Source organism: Heliangelus exortis, chromosome 15 (assembly GCF_036169615.1).
Source record: "Heliangelus exortis chromosome 15, bHelExo1.hap1, whole genome shotgun sequence".
Classification (NCBI taxonomy): Eukaryota; Metazoa; Chordata; class Aves; order Apodiformes; family Trochilidae; genus Heliangelus; species Heliangelus exortis.
This window is the reverse complement of record NC_092436.1, coordinates 2,635,120-2,653,065: the sequence shown is the minus strand read 5'-3', so window position 1 is coordinate 2,653,065 and position 17,946 is coordinate 2,635,120. Positions and strand designations below refer to the sequence as shown.

The window sequence follows — 17,946 nt, the reverse complement described above, 5'->3', positions numbered from 1 at the left end:
GAAGATTTTTTAGATCTCGTGTTTAAAAAAGAAATTCACTAGGCGAGTTTTCTATTATTTCCTCTCTTTTCCCAAATTTTGCCAGACGTACTGAGGGCGAACAAGAAGTCCAGGGCACAAATTTAACAGACAAAAATACTGCTGTGCCTCAACGAGGGCCGAGACGCCGTTTGCTTTTCTATAATTGTTTGGAAAAAAATTTTTTTTTCCACTTAGCAAACCGAGGTCCTAATTCTCCCTGTTATTCCCAGCTCCAACTCCAGTCGCCAATCTAAAAAATTACTTCCAAATATTTTCTAAGAGCTACTTCACTGGGAGAATCTCCCCAAAATTCTGCGTTTTGCCTGAAATATCCCTCGCAATCCCGCGCTGGAGTGGTGGCAACAGTTCCTTGGGAATGTTTTAGGGGAGTTCAAGGCGCGTCTGCTGGAGGCAGAGATTTCCTACCGAAAGCTACCGCCGAACAATAACCTGGAGAACTCCTCAGCCTGTCCTTTACAGTCGGTTTTATTATTCACGCAGGTTTTATTATGAAATCGTGACTTTCCAAGATTATAAATCCCTCTTATCGGGTTTAGAGCAGGGAGCGCCTTTATCTCAGTAAAAAAAAAAAAAAAAAATCACCGCAGCTTGAACGGTGCATTAATTCCCTCCCGTGATGAACAGCTCGGATAGATGCTGCTTTTAAATAACAAAAGGGGAGGAGAAAACATTCTCTAGCAAAGCCGAATTCGTTCGTTAGGCCGCCTCCTAAACGTGCTAATAAAACTAATTCGTTTTATTTGCCCTGAACTTTTTATATCTAACCCGGTGTGCTGATTAGCACAGCCCTCTGGAAGGCAGCGTGTTCCTATCTGTCCCCGAGATGGGCCCGTTAAGATACGGCCCTTCCCATAATGAAATTGGAAATAAAACTGTGCCGTGCCTATATCTCGGCGGTGTTTGCTCCCCGGGCAGTGGAGAAAAGCGCGAGATGCGGTAAAACCGCGCAGGGAGCAGCGCGGTGCCGCCGGGCAGCGGGGAGAAATCAGCGTTTCGAGGGAAACTGAAAAGAAAAGAAAAAAGAAAAAAAAAAAAAAAAAAAAAAGAGAGAGAGAGAAAGATAAATAAATAAAAAAGGGGGGGAAAGAATAGAATAAGAGAGGAAAAATAAAATAAGAGGGGAAATATAAAAGGGGAGGGGAAGGAAAATAAAAGAGATAATATAGATGAGAAGAGCCTGAACGCTCACAAAGGTTAATTCTTTCTCTGATTTAACATTTTTAAGCAGGAAATGTGCGTCTCGGCAGAGATTCGCTGCTGTTCTGAGCACATTAAAGAGCCCAGCGCCTTATTAGAATATTTCAGCCTTTCAGGAAATGTCCTGTTGAAGGGAAATGTGTTTCCCTCATCCAAACGCTGCAGCAATTAAGAGGTTACTGGCCCGAAACAAGGTGGGGGAAACCCACATGGAAACATAATATCGGCGGTTCCAAACATAGACCCTTTTTTTTTCTTTTTTTCTCTTTTCTTTTTTCTTCTTTTTTTTTTTTTTTTTCCTGTTGAAGACTGGTCTTTAACAAATGCCAACTGAGTGCCCGGGCCTTTGATTATCCTGCTTCAGCCGCATCTTTTTTACTCCACGAAACAGACAAATTTCGGGATCTAAAGATGCCCAGAGTAACATGAGCAGACTGCCTAGCAAACTGCGGTGCCCCTTCCTCCATCAATTAATAAGAAAAGCATGTTCCCTCTGCTCAGAGAGGGAATTGTGGGACCATATTCTACTTTCTCCCTCTTTACCTTGCCCCACCCCCCTAAAGGAAACAACTCCCTGTGTTCCTGAGCTGCCCATCCTCATTGCAGGGCGCTGACACTCGCTCCCATCATTCAGCCACCAGTCAGATATAAACCCAAGCAGCTGGTAACAGCAAATTTCGTGTTTTCTTAGAGCCGAGTACAGCGTCTGTGGGCTGAGGGATGGGGAGATGGCTGGTAAGCAGCTCTAGGCCAGACTGGGATTGTCCTGCCAGGCATTTGGGGCAAAAGAAAGAAAGAGTTGTCCAAGGCCTAATGGCAGACACCCAGGAGATGGTTTTATTTTCGGGGAGAGGGTAAGGTGAGGAGGTCCGAGGGGATTTCCCTCCACCCAGCCCTCGTTTGCTTCCAGCTGCAGAAACCCGAATAGGAAAACCGTTTCTCCAGCCGTCAGTCGCTGCATTTCAAGAAAGCCTTGGGGTATCATTTGTATCTGTCAGAAAACATTAAGCCTTCATCTTTTTCATCCCAAGTTTTTTCAAGCGCTGCCGCTGGCTGCCGGCGCCCGGGGCAGCCTCGGGGCGAGATGAGGATGGCGGGGGCGGAGGAGGGGGGTGAACGACAAACCGCAGCCACGGGTCCCCCAGGTGCCCCGAGATGTGTCACGGACCAACCCTTACCAGAAAAATCAGTTTTCCCCGTTGGGTTTCAATGTCGGGGAGAGCCGAGGTTCTGGGGCAGGGTCAGATAGGATGAGGCCTTGGGGGCGAGATGGTTTGGGAGGCTGCGGGAGGCCGGAGGAGGCGACTTGAAGCCCGCCCGTCGCTCAGGGCTGCGCGGAGGGTCCCTGCGCGTCCGCGGAAACCGGAGGGTTGGCTGACAGGCGGAAGGACCAAAGCCTCCGTTCCCAAACGGTCTGATTTCGTTTTGCTCAGCTTCTTCTGAAAATTGCTCTTCTGGCTGCGCAGACAGAGGAGGATAGGCCGGCTGGGAGCCAGCGTAATTTTCCACCCTCCTCTCCTGAGCGATTTAACATGCTCCTTGTGCTGGGTTTCACCCCCCTCGCTGCTGCCCGTTGCCCGCTCCGCCTGGCCTGGTGGGGGGATCCGGCTCCGGCGGGAGGTCGAGGGGTGCTGGGGCTCGTTCCGTGGTCGCCGTTACCTGGAGTTTGCTTTTCCTTAGAGCCGGATCGGGATCTGGTCTCGGTGGGGAGTGCTGAGCGTTGCCTTGCTCAGGGGCGTAGACGGTGCGCGTAAGGCGGCGTTTTGGGCGATGCTCTTTTGGGACAGGACCCCCACCCCGGGACACTGCCCCGATGGACACCACCCTATCGGGGCACTGCAACAACAAACATCCCCCCCCGCAGTGCGCTCGGGGCTCCGCGCAGTCCTGCGCACACGCCTGCGCACATCCCCGGCCTCTGCCTCTTCCCAAGCCGCCTGGGCATCCCGAGGGTCAGTCACGCACCAGCAGAGGCCAGGAGCGAGGGCTGGAGGCCGAAAACCACTGATTGATTCGTGCGGGGGACATTTTCAGAGGGGAAAGGTTAAAAAATGCCCCTGCGCGCTGTCTAAGCACTGCTGGCCCTCGTCACGGGGGAGCTGCACCCTTCCAGCCAGCTCTTCGCCGCCCGCTGGGCACTTATAGGATTTTAATATTTTTAAAAATTGTTTTCTGCATCAGCTCTGGGCTGCACGAAGTTTATCGGTTTATCGGTTTTGCACGAAGTTTTTCGGTTTATCTAGGATTGCTTTGTCTGGATTTGACTTGGCTTGTTTTGGTTACGGTCGTTGTGATTTCGTTGGCTTGGCTTTGTTTGGTTTTGTTTGGTTTTGTTTGGCTTAGCTTGGCATGGTTTGGTTTGGTTTGGTTTGGTTTGGTTTGGTTTGGTTGGGTTGGGTTGGGTTGGGTTTGTCTTGGTTTGTCTTGGTTTGTCCTGGTTTGTCCTGGTTTGTCTTGGTTTGTCTTGGTTTGTCTTGTCTTGGTTAGGTTGAGTCGGCTGAGCTTGGGTTTGGTTGAGCTCTCCTGCAGCTCTGTTTTTCTGGAGCTTATCTCTCCTGTAGGGCTTGGGAGGAGATGCTTTCATTTTTGTAACAATTCCCAATAATTTATAGCCTGAATCTGACTCTATACATCGCCAATAAATCTGAAGAGGAAAAAGCTGGCAGAGACTGAACTTCACCACTTGATATATGGCCCAGGTGGTTTTGCCTTGGCTACAGCCCCTCTCCAAAGGCAGACACCCCCTCCTCGGCATCGAGTGGGCAACACGGCCCCGGCCCCCGCCCCTGGTTGATTTATAAACGCCAACCCTCGTTCTTGGGTTGTTTCTAACAGCAGGGAGCAGAGCACTTTCTCTGGGGGCTTCCAGCGGTTTACAGCCCCCTGATGCTGCGTGGAGGAGCCTCGGGAGGGGGGGTCTGCGCGGGTGCGGAGCAGCGATGCTCCTCTAGACCCACGCGGAGGTTTCCCACGCGAATCCTTCCCATGACCCTCGCAAACCTGCCAGATCCCGATGGGGGGGTCCGTGGGTCCCTCTCGACCCCCAGCTTGATCCCCCCCTGCCTGTCCCCATCCCTTCCCACGCCCACGCAAGTCGCGGTTCCTCGGGGGTGGCCTGGAGAGGTCGGGCCTTGGTCGGGGGCCCCCCAGCTGGGTTGCCCTCGTCTGCTGCTGCTTCTCCTCCTCCTCTCTCTCCGCAGCTCCCTCCGGTCCCCAGGGAGCCAGGGGGGGTGGCGGATGAAAAGGAGATCCCGAGCCCACGGCCACCCTCCCGCCTGGCCCGTGGGTCTGCTGTCGCGCCTTCACGTCGGGGGAAAAGCAGCCGGCTCCGAGCGGGAACATCTGGGGTTGCCTTGGAGCCTGGCCTGGTGAGGCGTGATGTCAGGGAAGCAAGCTATGACGTCACACGAACGGACCCGTGACGTAGCGTCTGCTGGAGGGATTTGCCGGAGAGGGTATCCTCAGCATCCCGAAATGGAGCGGGCCTGGCCGGGAGGAGAGAGGAGACAGCGCACATTTGGGGGCGACCGCCCTGCGGATGCGCTCAGTTGTCTCTACACGTGGTGTCCCGACCGGCAACGGGAAGAACCGGGCAGATTTGGCTCCTGTGCGATTAGGAGTGTGCCCGCACCCTAAAGCGCCGAGAGGCAGGATGCCCTTAAATCCGCATAGGACATATAGGAGACACACACGCATACATAGGTATTTATTTATATATCCGCCCGGCTGAGACGCGGGCCCGTGCTCAGGTGTGCTCTTACAGCCCGCTCCCCGCCATAGACACACCTGGGGGGTGTGGGGATGGGGGGGGCCGGTGCTGCTCCGCCCCCCGAGGGTCGGGAACAGCAGGGCCGGACCGTTACCCTCTATTTAAAGTCGGTATCGAGGGGTGTCTTCCCCAGGGACCACCCGGCAGGAACCAGGGGAGGCCATCACCCTGGGAGGTGGCCAGACCCGGCCTTAACGAGTCGTCCCCTCGCCAAAATCACCCCCTGGGTGCCTGAGGCTGAGCCTTTCCCTGAGCCTGGCAGGGAGGAATAGAGCCTAGAACGAGTTTTTAAAAAACTCGAATTTAGAGAGCAAGAAAAAACCTGTAAGTTAGATGCAATAAAAGGACGAAAAAAAAAAAAATCCTGCGTCCGTTTTTGATGCTGCTGGGAGCAGTAGGTTTCGAATAGCTGGAGAGCAGCCGCCGGGCTGCTGGGAGCCCCCTTCCATCCCAGTCTCCAACCTGGCCCTCTGGGCTCCATCCCCTCCCGCTGAGAGCAGAGGAGCCCAGGGGTTCCATCTCTCTCTTTCTGAAATAAAGAAAAAATCGGTTCTGGGAAGGGTCTACGGCACGGTGTACGTTTGTAATCCAGTCACCTTCCTCCTCCTCGGGGGAAAGGTCATCCCCACTTCTTGCTTCCCTCCCTGGAGGAGGTCTCCATCCTTCCCCTGCCCTGGGCTCCGGCATCATCTGAGCCCCTCGAAGCCCAGAGGTCCTGGTAAAAATTATTTTATTTTTGCATTTAAAACCGCGTTCATTTTTAGCAGCCCACAGATGTTCCTGTTCACCCCTGGTGCCCAAAATTCCCCTTTGTTTGTAGACTCACACAGCCTTTTCAGCTGGGAGGAGCAGACAGACAGACCGATATCTAAGGTGTCATAAAAAGGGGAAAAAAAGAAAGACCGAGCTAGATAGACCTGGCCCTGTCTGCACCCACCTGTGCATCCCCTAAATTGCAGAAGAGGCTGGAGAGCAGAGTGGTTGGGACTGGGAACTGTGGGCTCTCTCTGCCGGTGTCCCCGGTCCCATGGATAGGGGGACCCGGGTCCTTGGGAGCTGCCGGGGGGAGAGAGAAATAGGGGAGGGGGGCTCAAGGTGGGCCCCGCTGCATCTCTCTGGCGATGTAGGAAAAAAAAAACCAAAACTTGGGAGGGAGCATAGCTTCCCTCCTACTTTTCCATAAACCAGTTCAAAAGTTCTCTCCCACATCTTTACTTGATTTGAAAGCAAAATAGAGTGTCAGGATGGATCAGTTAAAGTGAGCCTAGAAAATAAAGAGGAGGAAAGGTCCTTACCCGAGGCACAGCCAAGAGTCCTTCTCCCCCTTTCTCTTGTCCCTTCCCCCGGTGAAACGAGCTCCCCACCGCCTGCCCCACCGGTACCCCTGGTTCCCATCACCTCCCCTCGACACTAAGGGATTCCCATCTCTTTTTACACCTCTCCAACCTCCGAGGTGTCATCCCGGAGGCTCCAAGCCGTGTCCCGGCCTGCGAGGGACGGCGCCGGGTACCGGCCGTACAGCACGGGCGCACCGGTGTCCGCTAGGGCAGGAGTTTGGGGAGGTGGGAAAAGGTGTCTCCAGCCCCGTCCCCTGGGCTGGCAAAGCAGCTGATACCCCCCCGCAGGGTCACTGCAAGTTCGGCTGCGGGAAGAAAATTATTTGTTATTAATCATGTGCTGAAAGACGGTGTGATGGCAGCCTTCGCGCTGCCGCTGCTCCCCGCGCTCCAGTCCCCCGGCTCGCCGGGCTGGATCCCAGTCGCATGGTTATAAACCCCACAGACAGAAAAAAAAAGTTAAAAAAAGGATAAAAGCAGGTCAGACGCAAGCCCGAGGAAGCTGTCCGTAAAAGAAACCCCCCCACACCTCCAATCTGGGAGGAACATGTTCCCCAGGGAACTAAAATTCGCTGTGGGGTCACGTCGCGCCGGGACGGGTCGCAGAGCCCTGCGCAGGGATGCTGAGGGGTGTGCAAGATGCGCAGGGCGCTGGGGGAGGAGGTTCTTTGGGCCGGGAGGCCCAGGAGGGCTGGGTACAAGGAAGCCTGCGGAGATGCCGCCCTGACTGGGGGCGCAATTTGCGCGCTGGAGGATGGCAGGACGCAGCGGAGGAGGGCGGGCTGGCAAGGTGCTGAGGGCGGACAGGGGGTCCTGAGCCTCCCCCCCCGGCAGCTGGGGATGACTTTTCACCTTTCCATTCGTTTCTGAAGTATTTTTAAAACATCGCCGACTTTAGGGAAGGAGGGGAGGGGGGCACCCTGGGAGAAGACTCGGCGGGGGCCGGGCAGGGGCCTGCCGGGGGTTACGCGGGCCTGGCCGCGACCGCGCAAGGGGCGCACCTCGGCGGGGAGCGCGGAGGCAGGTCCGCCCGCTCGGCCAGGCTGGGCGAGCACTAGATGGAGTGATGCATGAGAGACGGGGAGGATTTAACCTTCAGGGGGAGGAGCCCCGTTTAACTACAGGCATTTGTTCTAGGGCAGGTCACTTTAATCTCTTTAGCTTTAAACTGTCCAACTCGCAACTCGCGTTTCTCTATAAGGGATCTTTACCACCTCCCTGCCTATGCGGCCGGACTGCCGTGCCTCTCCCCGAGCAGAGACAACCGGCTTCCAGGCACTGCCCAGAGCTCTTCTTCCGACACCCTTAAAATAACACTGTTAGTAATAAGTGGATTTGCTTTTGTTTTTCTTTCTTCTTTTTTTTTTTTTTTTCCTTGTTGTGTTTTTTTTTTTCCTTAAAAATATATAAGAAAAAAAAAAAACGAAAAGAAAAAGAAAAAACAAACGTCCTTGTTCCCTTCTGTGTGGAATAAACACCTGCAAACTCCCCGGGCAGCTCGGCGCCCCTGCCATGGATTCCTTTAAAGGTGGAATGAATTTGGAGAGACTGCCCGAGAGCTTGAGACCCCAACCCTCCCATGACATGGCTTCCAGCTTCCATTTGCAAAGATCCTCGGAACCCAGAGACCCGATCGAGAACTCAGCCAGTGAATCCTCCGACACGGAGGTGCCAGGTAACCCCCCACCTCCTCTTTTCCCCCAACCCCCACCCTTACCCCTCCTCCCCTCCCCCAAAACCCCGCGGTCCCGGCCCGCTCCCCCCGCGCCGCCTCCCCCTCCCCACCGCGCCTTCCCTTGGTGGGGTGGTCGATTAGACACAACCAGAGAGGATGAAGAAGGGGGGACACAGGGGAGGGGGCAAGAGCTGCCGGTGATCCCCGAGGCTCCATCCCGGCCCCAAAAAACGGAGTGGGGGGAAGGGGCTGTCTCCCTCGTCGTGCCCGGTGCTGACAGCCCACCGGGAGGGCACCCAGGCTTCCCTTGCCCCATCCCATGAGCTGCTCCCTTTTAAATTTGTATTTTTTTATAATAAAAAACACAATTATTAATTGTTCGGCTCGAAGGGAAAAGGGGGGCTCTTCGGGGACTGCGGTTTTGCCGGATGTTTCTGAAATAATGTCAGCTTTTGCCCGGGTTTATTTTCCAACTCGGGTGGTGCAGAGGTGGAAAAAAGATCTCTCTGTCAAAAGACGGGAGGGAAAAAAATGTTTAAAAAAAGAAAGAAAACCCCCGCAAGGCAGGAGAGGCGGTTTGGGGCCGCGTGCAGGCAGCGCGGGCCGCCGCGGAGGGGATGTGCGCGGCCGCGGAGACGTTTCTCGCAGAAGTTGCGCGTTTTTTCCCCTCTGGAAAGGGTCTCTGCGCCCTTACCACCATGTGCGAGAGCTGCAGGGAAAGCTGCGGTTTCCCAGTTTGTATTTAATTAAAGTAGCAACATTTCTAGAATGACAAGAGAAACTAGGAGAAGGAAACAAAAGCTGCAGGAAGGAGAGTGATACCCATCATCCACCGAGACCATTTCAAGGGGGAGTTTATATCTTATTGAACTGTAAATTTTTGTAATGGCTGTGGCACCCTCCGGACTTTTAGCAGGTCCTAGAAGCTAGAGGGTAGTTGCGGCAAGAATCGGTCCCCGAAGTAGCACCCGGTGATAAACAGAGTTTGGGTTGTGACTGATTCGCAAACAAAGTTAGGGACCGGCGTCTGGAAGGGACTTCGAGATTAGAGGGGATTATTTAAGATTAGAGAGGGAGATTTGCTCCATTTTGCCCTACCCCTGTGTGTGACCCCTTGGTTCGGGAGGAGGACTGAGGACCTGCCTGCTTTTCTTCTACGAGAAGCTGCGAAAATTTTTTCTCATATATGTTTTTCTTTTCTAATGGGAAAAAAAAAGGTACAAATGCCGATCAAGACTAAAGTGCTTTATGATTTTAAATTGTGTCACAGCCTAGTGCAGAGGCCGGACTTTTAATGAAATCCAAGCACAGTTAAACCTAAAACGGGGCAAGGAGCGACCGGGAAGAATCACAACGCTTTCTTAGTACCCCCTATCTCCCTCTCGCTCTGTTTCTTCCCCCTCTTCCCAGCCCCAAACCAAACGATTTGTCTTTGCGGGGGTTATTTTGGTTTCTGTTTCCCCGCCACCACCGGGCCTTGCGTCTCGGTCGGTCCAGGGGCCAGGGGGGTGAGTGGGGGGGCGGGTGGTGACGGGGGCTGATCCGCAGAGGCCTTGTTTGCTCTGCAAATCTCTTACAGCAGCGAGAGGCCAACCGGGCTGCAACCAGCCCCTTTTGGGGGTCCCACTGGGCCTGGAGATCCTGTCTCCCCCCTTCCCTTTTAGCTGTGGACGGTGCCCAGGCGAGGGGTGACTTTGCAAGGACGAATCCTCCCGGGCTTTGGATGCAGCTTGCAATTATTTTTAGCCTCGCTCTTACCTCGCAGATCTCGGGGCTGGAGAAATAACCGCCGGCTGGATAAAACCCGCTGAAAGGAGGTGGGGTGGGAAACACTATAAAAAGGAAAAGTCCCTGCGGAATTTCCCTGCGGAGGCAGCAGGCCAGAGGCCCCCGGGATGGCCGCATCCCCCATCCCCGCAGCCTCCGCGCCCGTCGCCCAGCCGCACCTTTCCGCGCTCCCGCCGGGCCCCGCGCCGGGAGCACATTTCGTTCAAGCCTTTGAGTCCCTTTCCATGTGTTTTAAGCGGGTTAAATCGGACTGAAACACGGGCTGGGAGAACCAGGCAGCCCGTTACGGAAAGGGAGCGGCCGTTTGTCCCCCCGTTGCGGCAGGGCCGGGGCTGGATTTCTGCTTCCAATCCGCGCAAATCCCCACCGTGAAAACTCTCCTGTTTGCTTTTTCTTTGCTTCGTTCGATATGATTTTTTTTTCAGAGGACTTCGCTCAGCCTCGAGTTCAAATAAACACTAAAATCCTAAAAAGGGAAAAAGAATTTATTTTTTTTTTTTAAGAAATAAGAGTGAGGGTGTGTAGAGGCAAAGAGGGAGAGTGTCTTTTGCAATGAATCGCTGCTGGGTTTTACACCCCTGCCCTTCCAAAGTTTCCTGCCGCGGCCGAGCACAACAAAGACAATAGAGCAAAGATCGCGCCTTAGCTTGGAGAGAGTGAAGAGGTGGTGTGGGGAGCGGCCGATGCTAAAAGGAACCCCGTGCCCCTCCACCAGTACTCCCCCTCCTCGGTCCCACTTCGAGCTGGACCGCCCTGGGGGTTTCGCTGCCTTCCCGGCTACCCTAGGCCTGTTCAGGGCTCTGTCTCCGGGTTTGGGTGCGGAAGAGGGTGTTGGGGGAGTGTAGGGCATGACAGAATCCCCGTGGATATCCCCAGGCGTCACTCCGGTGTGGCGGGCAGGGATGTGGGGGTTGGACGCCTCTATTTCTGTTTGAGGGGGAAAAAAAAAAAAAAAAAGAGAGAGAGGGGGGGGAACGAAAAAAAAAAAACAAACCCAAAGAACAAAAGCGAACGAAAAAAATTAAATAAATTTTAAAAGTAAAACCCACCAAAAACAAAACAAAACAATCCCAAAACAAAACAAAACAATCCCGAAATCAAATTCCCACCACAGAAAAGGAGCGCAGCGGCGAGCAGAAAAATGAGGACGGGGCCACCGACGACCCGGCAAAGAAAAAAAAGCAGCGGCGGCAACGGACCCACTTCACCAGCCAGCAGCTGCAGGAGCTGGAGGCCACTTTCCAGCGGAACCGCTACCCAGACATGAGCATGCGGGAGGAGATCGCCGTCTGGACCAATCTCACCGAGCCTCGAGTCCGGGTAAGAGGGGTGCTCAGCCCCGCGAGGGTGCAGAAATCTGCTCCGGGTGGGGAGGGGGGTCTTGTAGGGAAATTGCCCCTTTTGGTGGTTTGCGAGCAGCGCCCGCGTTGATTTGTATGATTAAAACCGAGATCCAAGCTGGAGAAGAGAAATTCAGCTCTCGGGCCGCGGAGAGATGCTGCTCGGAACGGTCTGGAACCGCCGGCCCCACGATTGGGGACCGACCCGAAAAATATGGGGCGAGCAGCGCAGAGGGCATGTGGGGGGGCTGGGAAGGGCCCTGTTATGGGGGCAAGACCCCCCTCTGGGTAGCCTTAACCCATCGCGGAGTAACTCCGGCGGCCCTTTCCCTTGTTCTGGTTATTCCCCAAAATCATCCCCACCAAAGCTCTGCTGGTTGCAATCGCGACGAGAGGATGGCGGTCAGTCCTCGGGGACTCGTTGTAATCCCCCGACCACCGCCTCCGTGGTGCGGGGCTAGGTGCCTCCGATCCGCGCATCTTTTGCGGCTTGAAGACACCAGCGGGCAAAGAGAAGGGCAAGGGCCGGGGAGCGATCGCGCTCCAAAGTCAATAGTAAGCTCTGGTAGATACATAATTATAAAGCGGGGGAGCCGATGGCACGGTAGAAATAAATAAATAAGTCTATATATAGATATATCTATAGCCTCGGCAATTCCTTAGGGAGATTTACGGGTGAAATATTCTGGCAATGAACCACCAGAGCCGAGCGGCTAGGCTGGATTGATCCCGACACTTTCTGCCCGCCGTGCCTGGGATGTCACGGTTTCTCCTCCAGGTCCCCTTTGCGTTCCTCCTGTGTGTGTGTGTCCCCTCCAGGGATAATTCCCCCGCGGTTTCCACCGCAGCAGCGTATTCCACCGTGTGCTTCGAGAAGAAACCGGGGAGAAAACGGGAACGGCAGAGGGAAGCCTCGCCAACCTGAAAAATCACTTTTTTCTTTTCCCCCCCCACCCCCTTTGTTTTTTTCTTGGCAATTAAATCGCCAGTGACCAAATCGGATTACAGAGATTCTGCTTTAAACCTTTCAAGAGTAAACACCCATCTGTAATGGGGGAAATGCATCTAAAAGCATCGTCCTAATTGAGTTTAAAACAAAACAAAGCCGGAGCGGAGTCTAAACTGCATTAATATTGGCGGAATATTTCAGGAAGCAAATAAAACTAATATACGAGTTGCCATTAACATAATTTCGTTCTCCCTCTGTGCGGAGATGTTTTGGTTTGATGTTCTGAGATTGCAGATTGCAAATCTAACCTTAATTTGCTATGAGGGCCTTCCTTTAAAATGTCTAGGAGCCATAATTAAAACTATTACCCTCATTTTCAGGAAATTCCTGTCTGGAAGCACCTTCCGAGGAGTATATTACAGGTTTTGAACATGTTACCTTTCTTTTCCTATTTATACGGGATTCTTTTTTAATTATTGTTATTTTTTAAAATAGACTTCACCATCCGCCCCCCGCCCCGAAGTTTCCATCCTTGGGACCCATGGTTAATAATAGTTGCGCCATTTTTGCGCCGAGAGGAGAGGCCCGAAAAAACAGATCCCGGCTCCGGTGAGCCTGGGGAGGAAGCGCAACCTCCGCGGTGCCGAGCGCAGGGAACACAGGGCTCTGGTGTCCAAAAGGGAGTCCGAAAGGGCTCGGATGAAGCCGGGGCGAGGAGGGAGAGGGGGGCTGCGGTAGGAGAGGCTCGAAGACCGGGTGTAGTCGGCGAGTGATGGGTTTTAACCTGGAAAAAGAATTTGGGGGCTACACGTCTACCATCAAACGCTTTCCGAGGGCTAAAAAAAAAAAAAAAAAAAATTAAAATAAAATAGAAGAGAGACTAGATCAAATTGGGTTGGGTTTTTTTCGCATCAAACACCAGGAGCAGGCCCTGCTTCTCGGTTCCTTATTCAGGGCTGTAAATTCTCATTAGATCTAAAGACAGAGGCTGCATCTCTCGAAAGGCGATGCGAGGATTGATTGATTTAAAAAAATTTTTTTTATTTTTTAAAACCTAAACATACTAATCCAATCCCCTTTTTTATGATCTGTAACAGGGGACTTTTATTACATGGTATTAGCTTTGGGACAGGCGACGGAGCCGACCCCATGGCTTGCTCAGGGGAGAGGGGCAGCAAGGGGGACCAGGGGGACACGGATACCCGCGCAGTCACCCTTCCCGGCAAGACAGTTGCGCGCATCCCAGCTGGTGCATCCGGCTGGATAGAGACGGATGCGCGCAGATGTGCGCGCAGGCATCCCGCGGAGCGGGACCCCCGAGGCAGGGGATTGCGGATGTGGGGGTCGTTGATGGGTGTCCCTCCCACCCCTCACATCCCTCTGCCTGCGCTCCCCTGCGCGCATCCGCGCTCTCCGGCAGCGCTGGCCCCGTACTCACCGCTCCATATCGGTGTTTTCCCCCCTCCTCCCCGGCCCCTCTATTTTTCGTCCCCCCCCCAGGTGTGGTTCAAGAACCGCCGAGCCAAGTGGAGAAAGCGGGAGCGGAACCAGCAGATGGACCTGTGCAAGAACGGCTACGTGCCGCAGTTCAGCGGGCTGATGCAACCTTACGACGACATGTACGCCGGCTACCCCTACAACAACTGGGCCACCAAAAGCCTCACCCCGGCTCCTCTTTCCACCAAGAGTTTCACCTTCTTCAACTCCATGAGCCCCCTCTCCTCGCAGTCCATGTTCTCGGCTCCCAGCAGCATCTCTTCCATGAACATGCCCTCCAGTATGGGCCACTCGGCCGTGCCGGGCATGGCCAACTCCGGCCTCAACAACATCAACAACATCGGCGGTTCCTCGCTCAACTCGGCCATGTCCTCCCCGGCATGTCCTTACGGGCCACCGGGGTCACCTTACAGCGTCTATAGGGACACTTGCAACTCCAGCTTAGCCAGCCTCAGACTGAAATCAAAGCAGCACTCCAGTTTCGGCTACAGCAGTTTGCAAAGCCCCGGCTCCAGTCTAAACGCTTGTCAGTATAACAGTTGACGGACTTGACACAAACCACCTCCAACAAAGCACCGCCGACAAAAGCAAAGCAGAAGCAAAACGACGTTTAACGGAAAATAAAAAAATAAAAATAAAATAAAAAATTTAAAAGCTAAACCTGAGCAAGTGAGAGAGGGAAAAAAAAGAAAAAAGAAAAAGAAAAAAAAAAAAACCAAACAAACAAAGAAAAGCAAACACCACAAAAAAATAAACCCAGAAAGCTCCGCGGACATCGACTATATAGAAAAAAAAAAAAAAGAAATGAATAATAATACAAACCAACGACGCAACCAACAAAAGCAGCGCTTTTAAAAAAATAATAATTAAAAATAAACCATCAAAAAAACCGTAAACAGACCAGAAAACTTTTGCAAGAGACATCGAAATCTGGTACATGGATGAGTTGCAATTTTTCTCTGGATTATGCGGGTTGTATGTGTTTACTTGAACTTGCACAGGAGTTGGTAAGGCGGCCGCTGCCCCGCGGGGAGGGCGGCGGGGGGTGGGGGGGACGCCTCGGTGGTGAGAGCTGGTGGGACGGTTCTTGGCCGCTTGTCGCACGGGAAGAGTTTGGTTAATGTTTACCACTGAGAAACAGAATCACACTCGAAAAAAAAAATAATAAATAAAAGGGAAGGGGGGATGAAAAAAAAATTAATTCGCAGAGTAGAATCTGCGGGGAAAATGGTTAAACTATTGGGTACGAAACTATTAAAAGTAATAATGACGAGGGTCAACCACTTATATAAGGTTATATTTATATCTACCGTTGCATTGTGCCGGATCATTGTCCTTGGCCGTTGAATAAACTGTTTTTAAAATGCATGATTCTTGATGTTTTTTCTTTAGTTGGAAGATATAATCCAGTCATTCCTGATACTAAGCAGCTCAAGGTTCCTACCTCTTCATCCTTTCCAAAAGACTGCAGTATCCCCGGTCGTGAGAGAGCACAGAAACCCTCCAGCCGTACGAAAACTGCTCAGCATTTTTCCCCTCCAATATCTTATCCTGATAATCAAATTATCATTCATCTTTATTTAAATGCAGAGGTGGTTTTTTTCTCTCTTAAAAAAATAAATTTAAAAAAAAACGAAGAAAAGAAGAAGAAGAAAAAAAACCAACGATAAAACGAGAAACTAATCCCCTTTTAAAGAGTCCAGAAAAGAAAAAAATATAGACGAAAAATGGTCTGTTTTGAAGTAAATCCAGATACTGCATCTCTGCTCTGCCTCGGCGTCCGGGAAGGTTGCTTAGCAAAGCTGAAAGGGTTCCTTGCTTTTCTAACTGCGAAGGAAAAACAAGGAACCGAAATTAAAACAACCAAAAAAACCCCCGATCTTAAGGTGTTATTATGTAAATGTAGATACTTTAACAAGTGCTTGTTGGAAAAAAAAAAACAAAACAAAAAGGAAAAAAAACAAAAAAACCCACAAACATGGAAATGATAAATACGATTTTTATTAATGCGCATACAAAACGCATATGAAGTTTAATTGCAGGCATATTTGTTGCTTCTTTTTGTCGATACTTATTACCTGTAGATTACAAAGAACCATAATATAAAATGCACACGGTACTTCTTTTCCCAGTGTATTTCACACCTGTGGTAAACGTTACGCTGGATGTTTCAGTTATGCTGTTGTGGATAAGGATGCAGTATATATATTGTTTTATAAGTTATGTTTTGTGATTTTTATTTCTATTTTTTTCTTCAAAATTAAGAGCATGGGAATAAAAAAAAAAAAAAAAAAAAAAAAAAGACAAAAAAAACACAAAAGAGAAACGAAATCTAAAAATGCCTTTAATGTTCTTTTCTATGCCTTTAATGTTCTTTTCTGGTTGTGTTCTAAGAAGGGACTAAATAAGAAGAAAAGCAGCTTTCACCCCCTCCCCCGGATGGCGGTAGCATTTTGGGGAGGGTCCCTCCGTGTCCCCTCCACCCCCTGCGAGAATTGCGCCGTCGCCCCCCGCATATCCCTCTCCGCACACTGGCAGAGACCTGACCCAAGGGGGTGAAGGACCCCCCATTCCCCGAGATCAGCCCCAGAGTAGAAATCCCCCTCCCTCGCACCTCTCATTTTTACTGCAGCGTCGTCCCGCTGCTGCTTTGGCACCCGGTGGGGATGCGGAGGCAGCTCCCGAATTTCGGCTCCCACGAAATAAAAACGCTTAGAGCCCTTGGGTTGTTTTGCTTTTCAAGACATCCCCCCCCCCTTCTCCCAAAGAGTTAATCTTCTCACCCTGATGACCCCTCCCGGCGTGTCGCAGCCCTGGGACCGCTCCTTCCCGCGGCATTGTTTGGTTTTGGGTTTTTTTTCCTAAGGTACCCTTTCTCCAAGTTCTCCCATCTCCTTAATTTTTATAGATTATTCGATTAATTTGTTTTTTCCCAAGCCGCTGCAAGCACAAAAGGATTTTATTTCATAACTATTTCCCTATTATAATAATTAATAATAATATTTTGTAGAAAAAAAGTCATCATTCACCCTGCGAAACAATTTTTTTGCAGCGATGCTCCCGCTTTCCTCTGCGGCCCCAGAACCCATTGCTGGGGCTGTCACTGCGCTCTTTGCTCTGCCGCGGATCTGCCTCTTTCTCCCTTCTCTGAGTTTGCATCTCTCTGCCCAGAGCCCTGGCGTTTCCGCGGCCGCGCAGGGGGCAGCTCTGCCCCGCGGAGCCCCCGGAGCCGTTCGCTGGCAGCGGGGGAAACACAGCGGTGGTTGGGGAACTGCTTGGGGGCTTTGAAGGAGGCTGGGGGCTCAGGATAGAAGAGCTGAGTCTCTTCGGCCAGTTTTTAATTTATTGCCGGATTTATTATAGCTGCAGACCGGTAAAGCGATTGATATTCCCCTTCAGTTTTCATATGGGGGCGGTGGTGGTGGTGGGAGATGTCTGCAAGCCCTCAGCTGTTATTTTAGCCTGGATTTTCGGTGTTCCTTTTCTTCTGTTCCTGGAGTAGAAACTGATTCGGGGACTGTAAGTCCCAAATCAGATCAATGATCGCAGGGCTGATGTTTGGCCAGCCCCTGCTTTAAGTTTCCATGGTTGTCGGGGTCTTTAACCCTCCCTCCCCCTGAAACTCATCTGGGGACCAGGGGACACATCCTTTCGATGCCGATGACTGCCACCGGTGCCCGTCCGCCCTGTGTCTGTACCAGGGAAAGCTGATCCCCTGCTGCCTGGCGAAATTTGGGCATCTTGACACATTCATGGCTCAGAGAAAGGAAAATTCCGAGGAGACACTGAGCAGAAAGCAGCTCCTCCACCTTCCCTGTGCGGTTTTACGGATGCTCAGCTACCAGCAGCCCTTAGGTTTCCCCCATGGTGACTAGAGCTTGAATTATTTGGGGTTTTCGTGTGTCTGAAGCACCGTTTGGGACCACCTTGCCCAAACACTGCTTCCTTGGAGGTACCCACGCTGGGGGCAGCCAAAGAGGGCTGTCATTTAATGGTCCCTCAGACCACGAAGCCCCCCAAGGAGGATTCCAGGTATAAACTGGCTCTCCCCACAGCTCTTCTCAATTCGGTTTTGGAAGTCCGCTTGCCAGCGCCTGGCTGGTGGCTGTTTCCACACACCAGAGGTGATGGTTTTCCATCCCCCACCTTGCACTTCCCTCCAAGTGGTTTCCAGCCCTCGAAGCTTCAGCAGGGATTCCTGGAGCTCCATCTCTTCCACCTAAAGTGGCTCCAACCCAGTGGGACTCAGCTGCAGCGAGCCCCCAGCCTCCCGCCCACGGATCGCAGCTTTGCTTTTTTTCAAGGCGAGCGGATACTTGGAGCCAGAGAAAGAGCTGAATCAAGTTTTCCAT

The 17,946-nt window shown here is 52.1% G+C and overlaps 1 protein-coding gene across 1 annotated transcript; it reads left to right on the top strand.

Annotated features, from left to right (window-relative positions):
• The first annotated feature begins 7,356 nt into the window (after positions 1 to 7,356).
• On the top strand, positions 7,357 to 14,962 carry PITX1 (paired like homeodomain 1). Its single transcript, XM_071758613.1, has 3 exons — positions 7,357 to 8,020; positions 10,923 to 11,128; positions 13,598 to 14,962. The coding sequence occupies exons 1-3, from the start codon at positions 7,858 to 7,860 to the stop codon at positions 14,135 to 14,137; spliced, it is 909 nt and encodes a 302-aa protein (XP_071614714.1). The 5' UTR covers positions 7,357 to 7,857; the 3' UTR covers positions 14,138 to 14,962.
• Positions 14,963 to 17,946: the final 2,984 nt, after the last annotated feature.

Coding starts and splice junctions, on each gene's coding strand:
- PITX1 (XM_071758613.1), top strand. CDS start 7,858: ATGGATTCCTTTAAAGGTGGAATGAATTTGGAGAGACTGCCCGAGAGC. Junction 8,021..10,922: donor CTCCGACACGGAGGTGCCAG/GTAACCCCCCAC, acceptor TTCCCACCACAG/AAAAGGAGCGCAGCGGCGAG. Junction 11,129..13,597: donor TCACCGAGCCTCGAGTCCGG/GTAAGAGGGGTG, acceptor TCCCCCCCCCAG/GTGTGGTTCAAGAACCGCCG.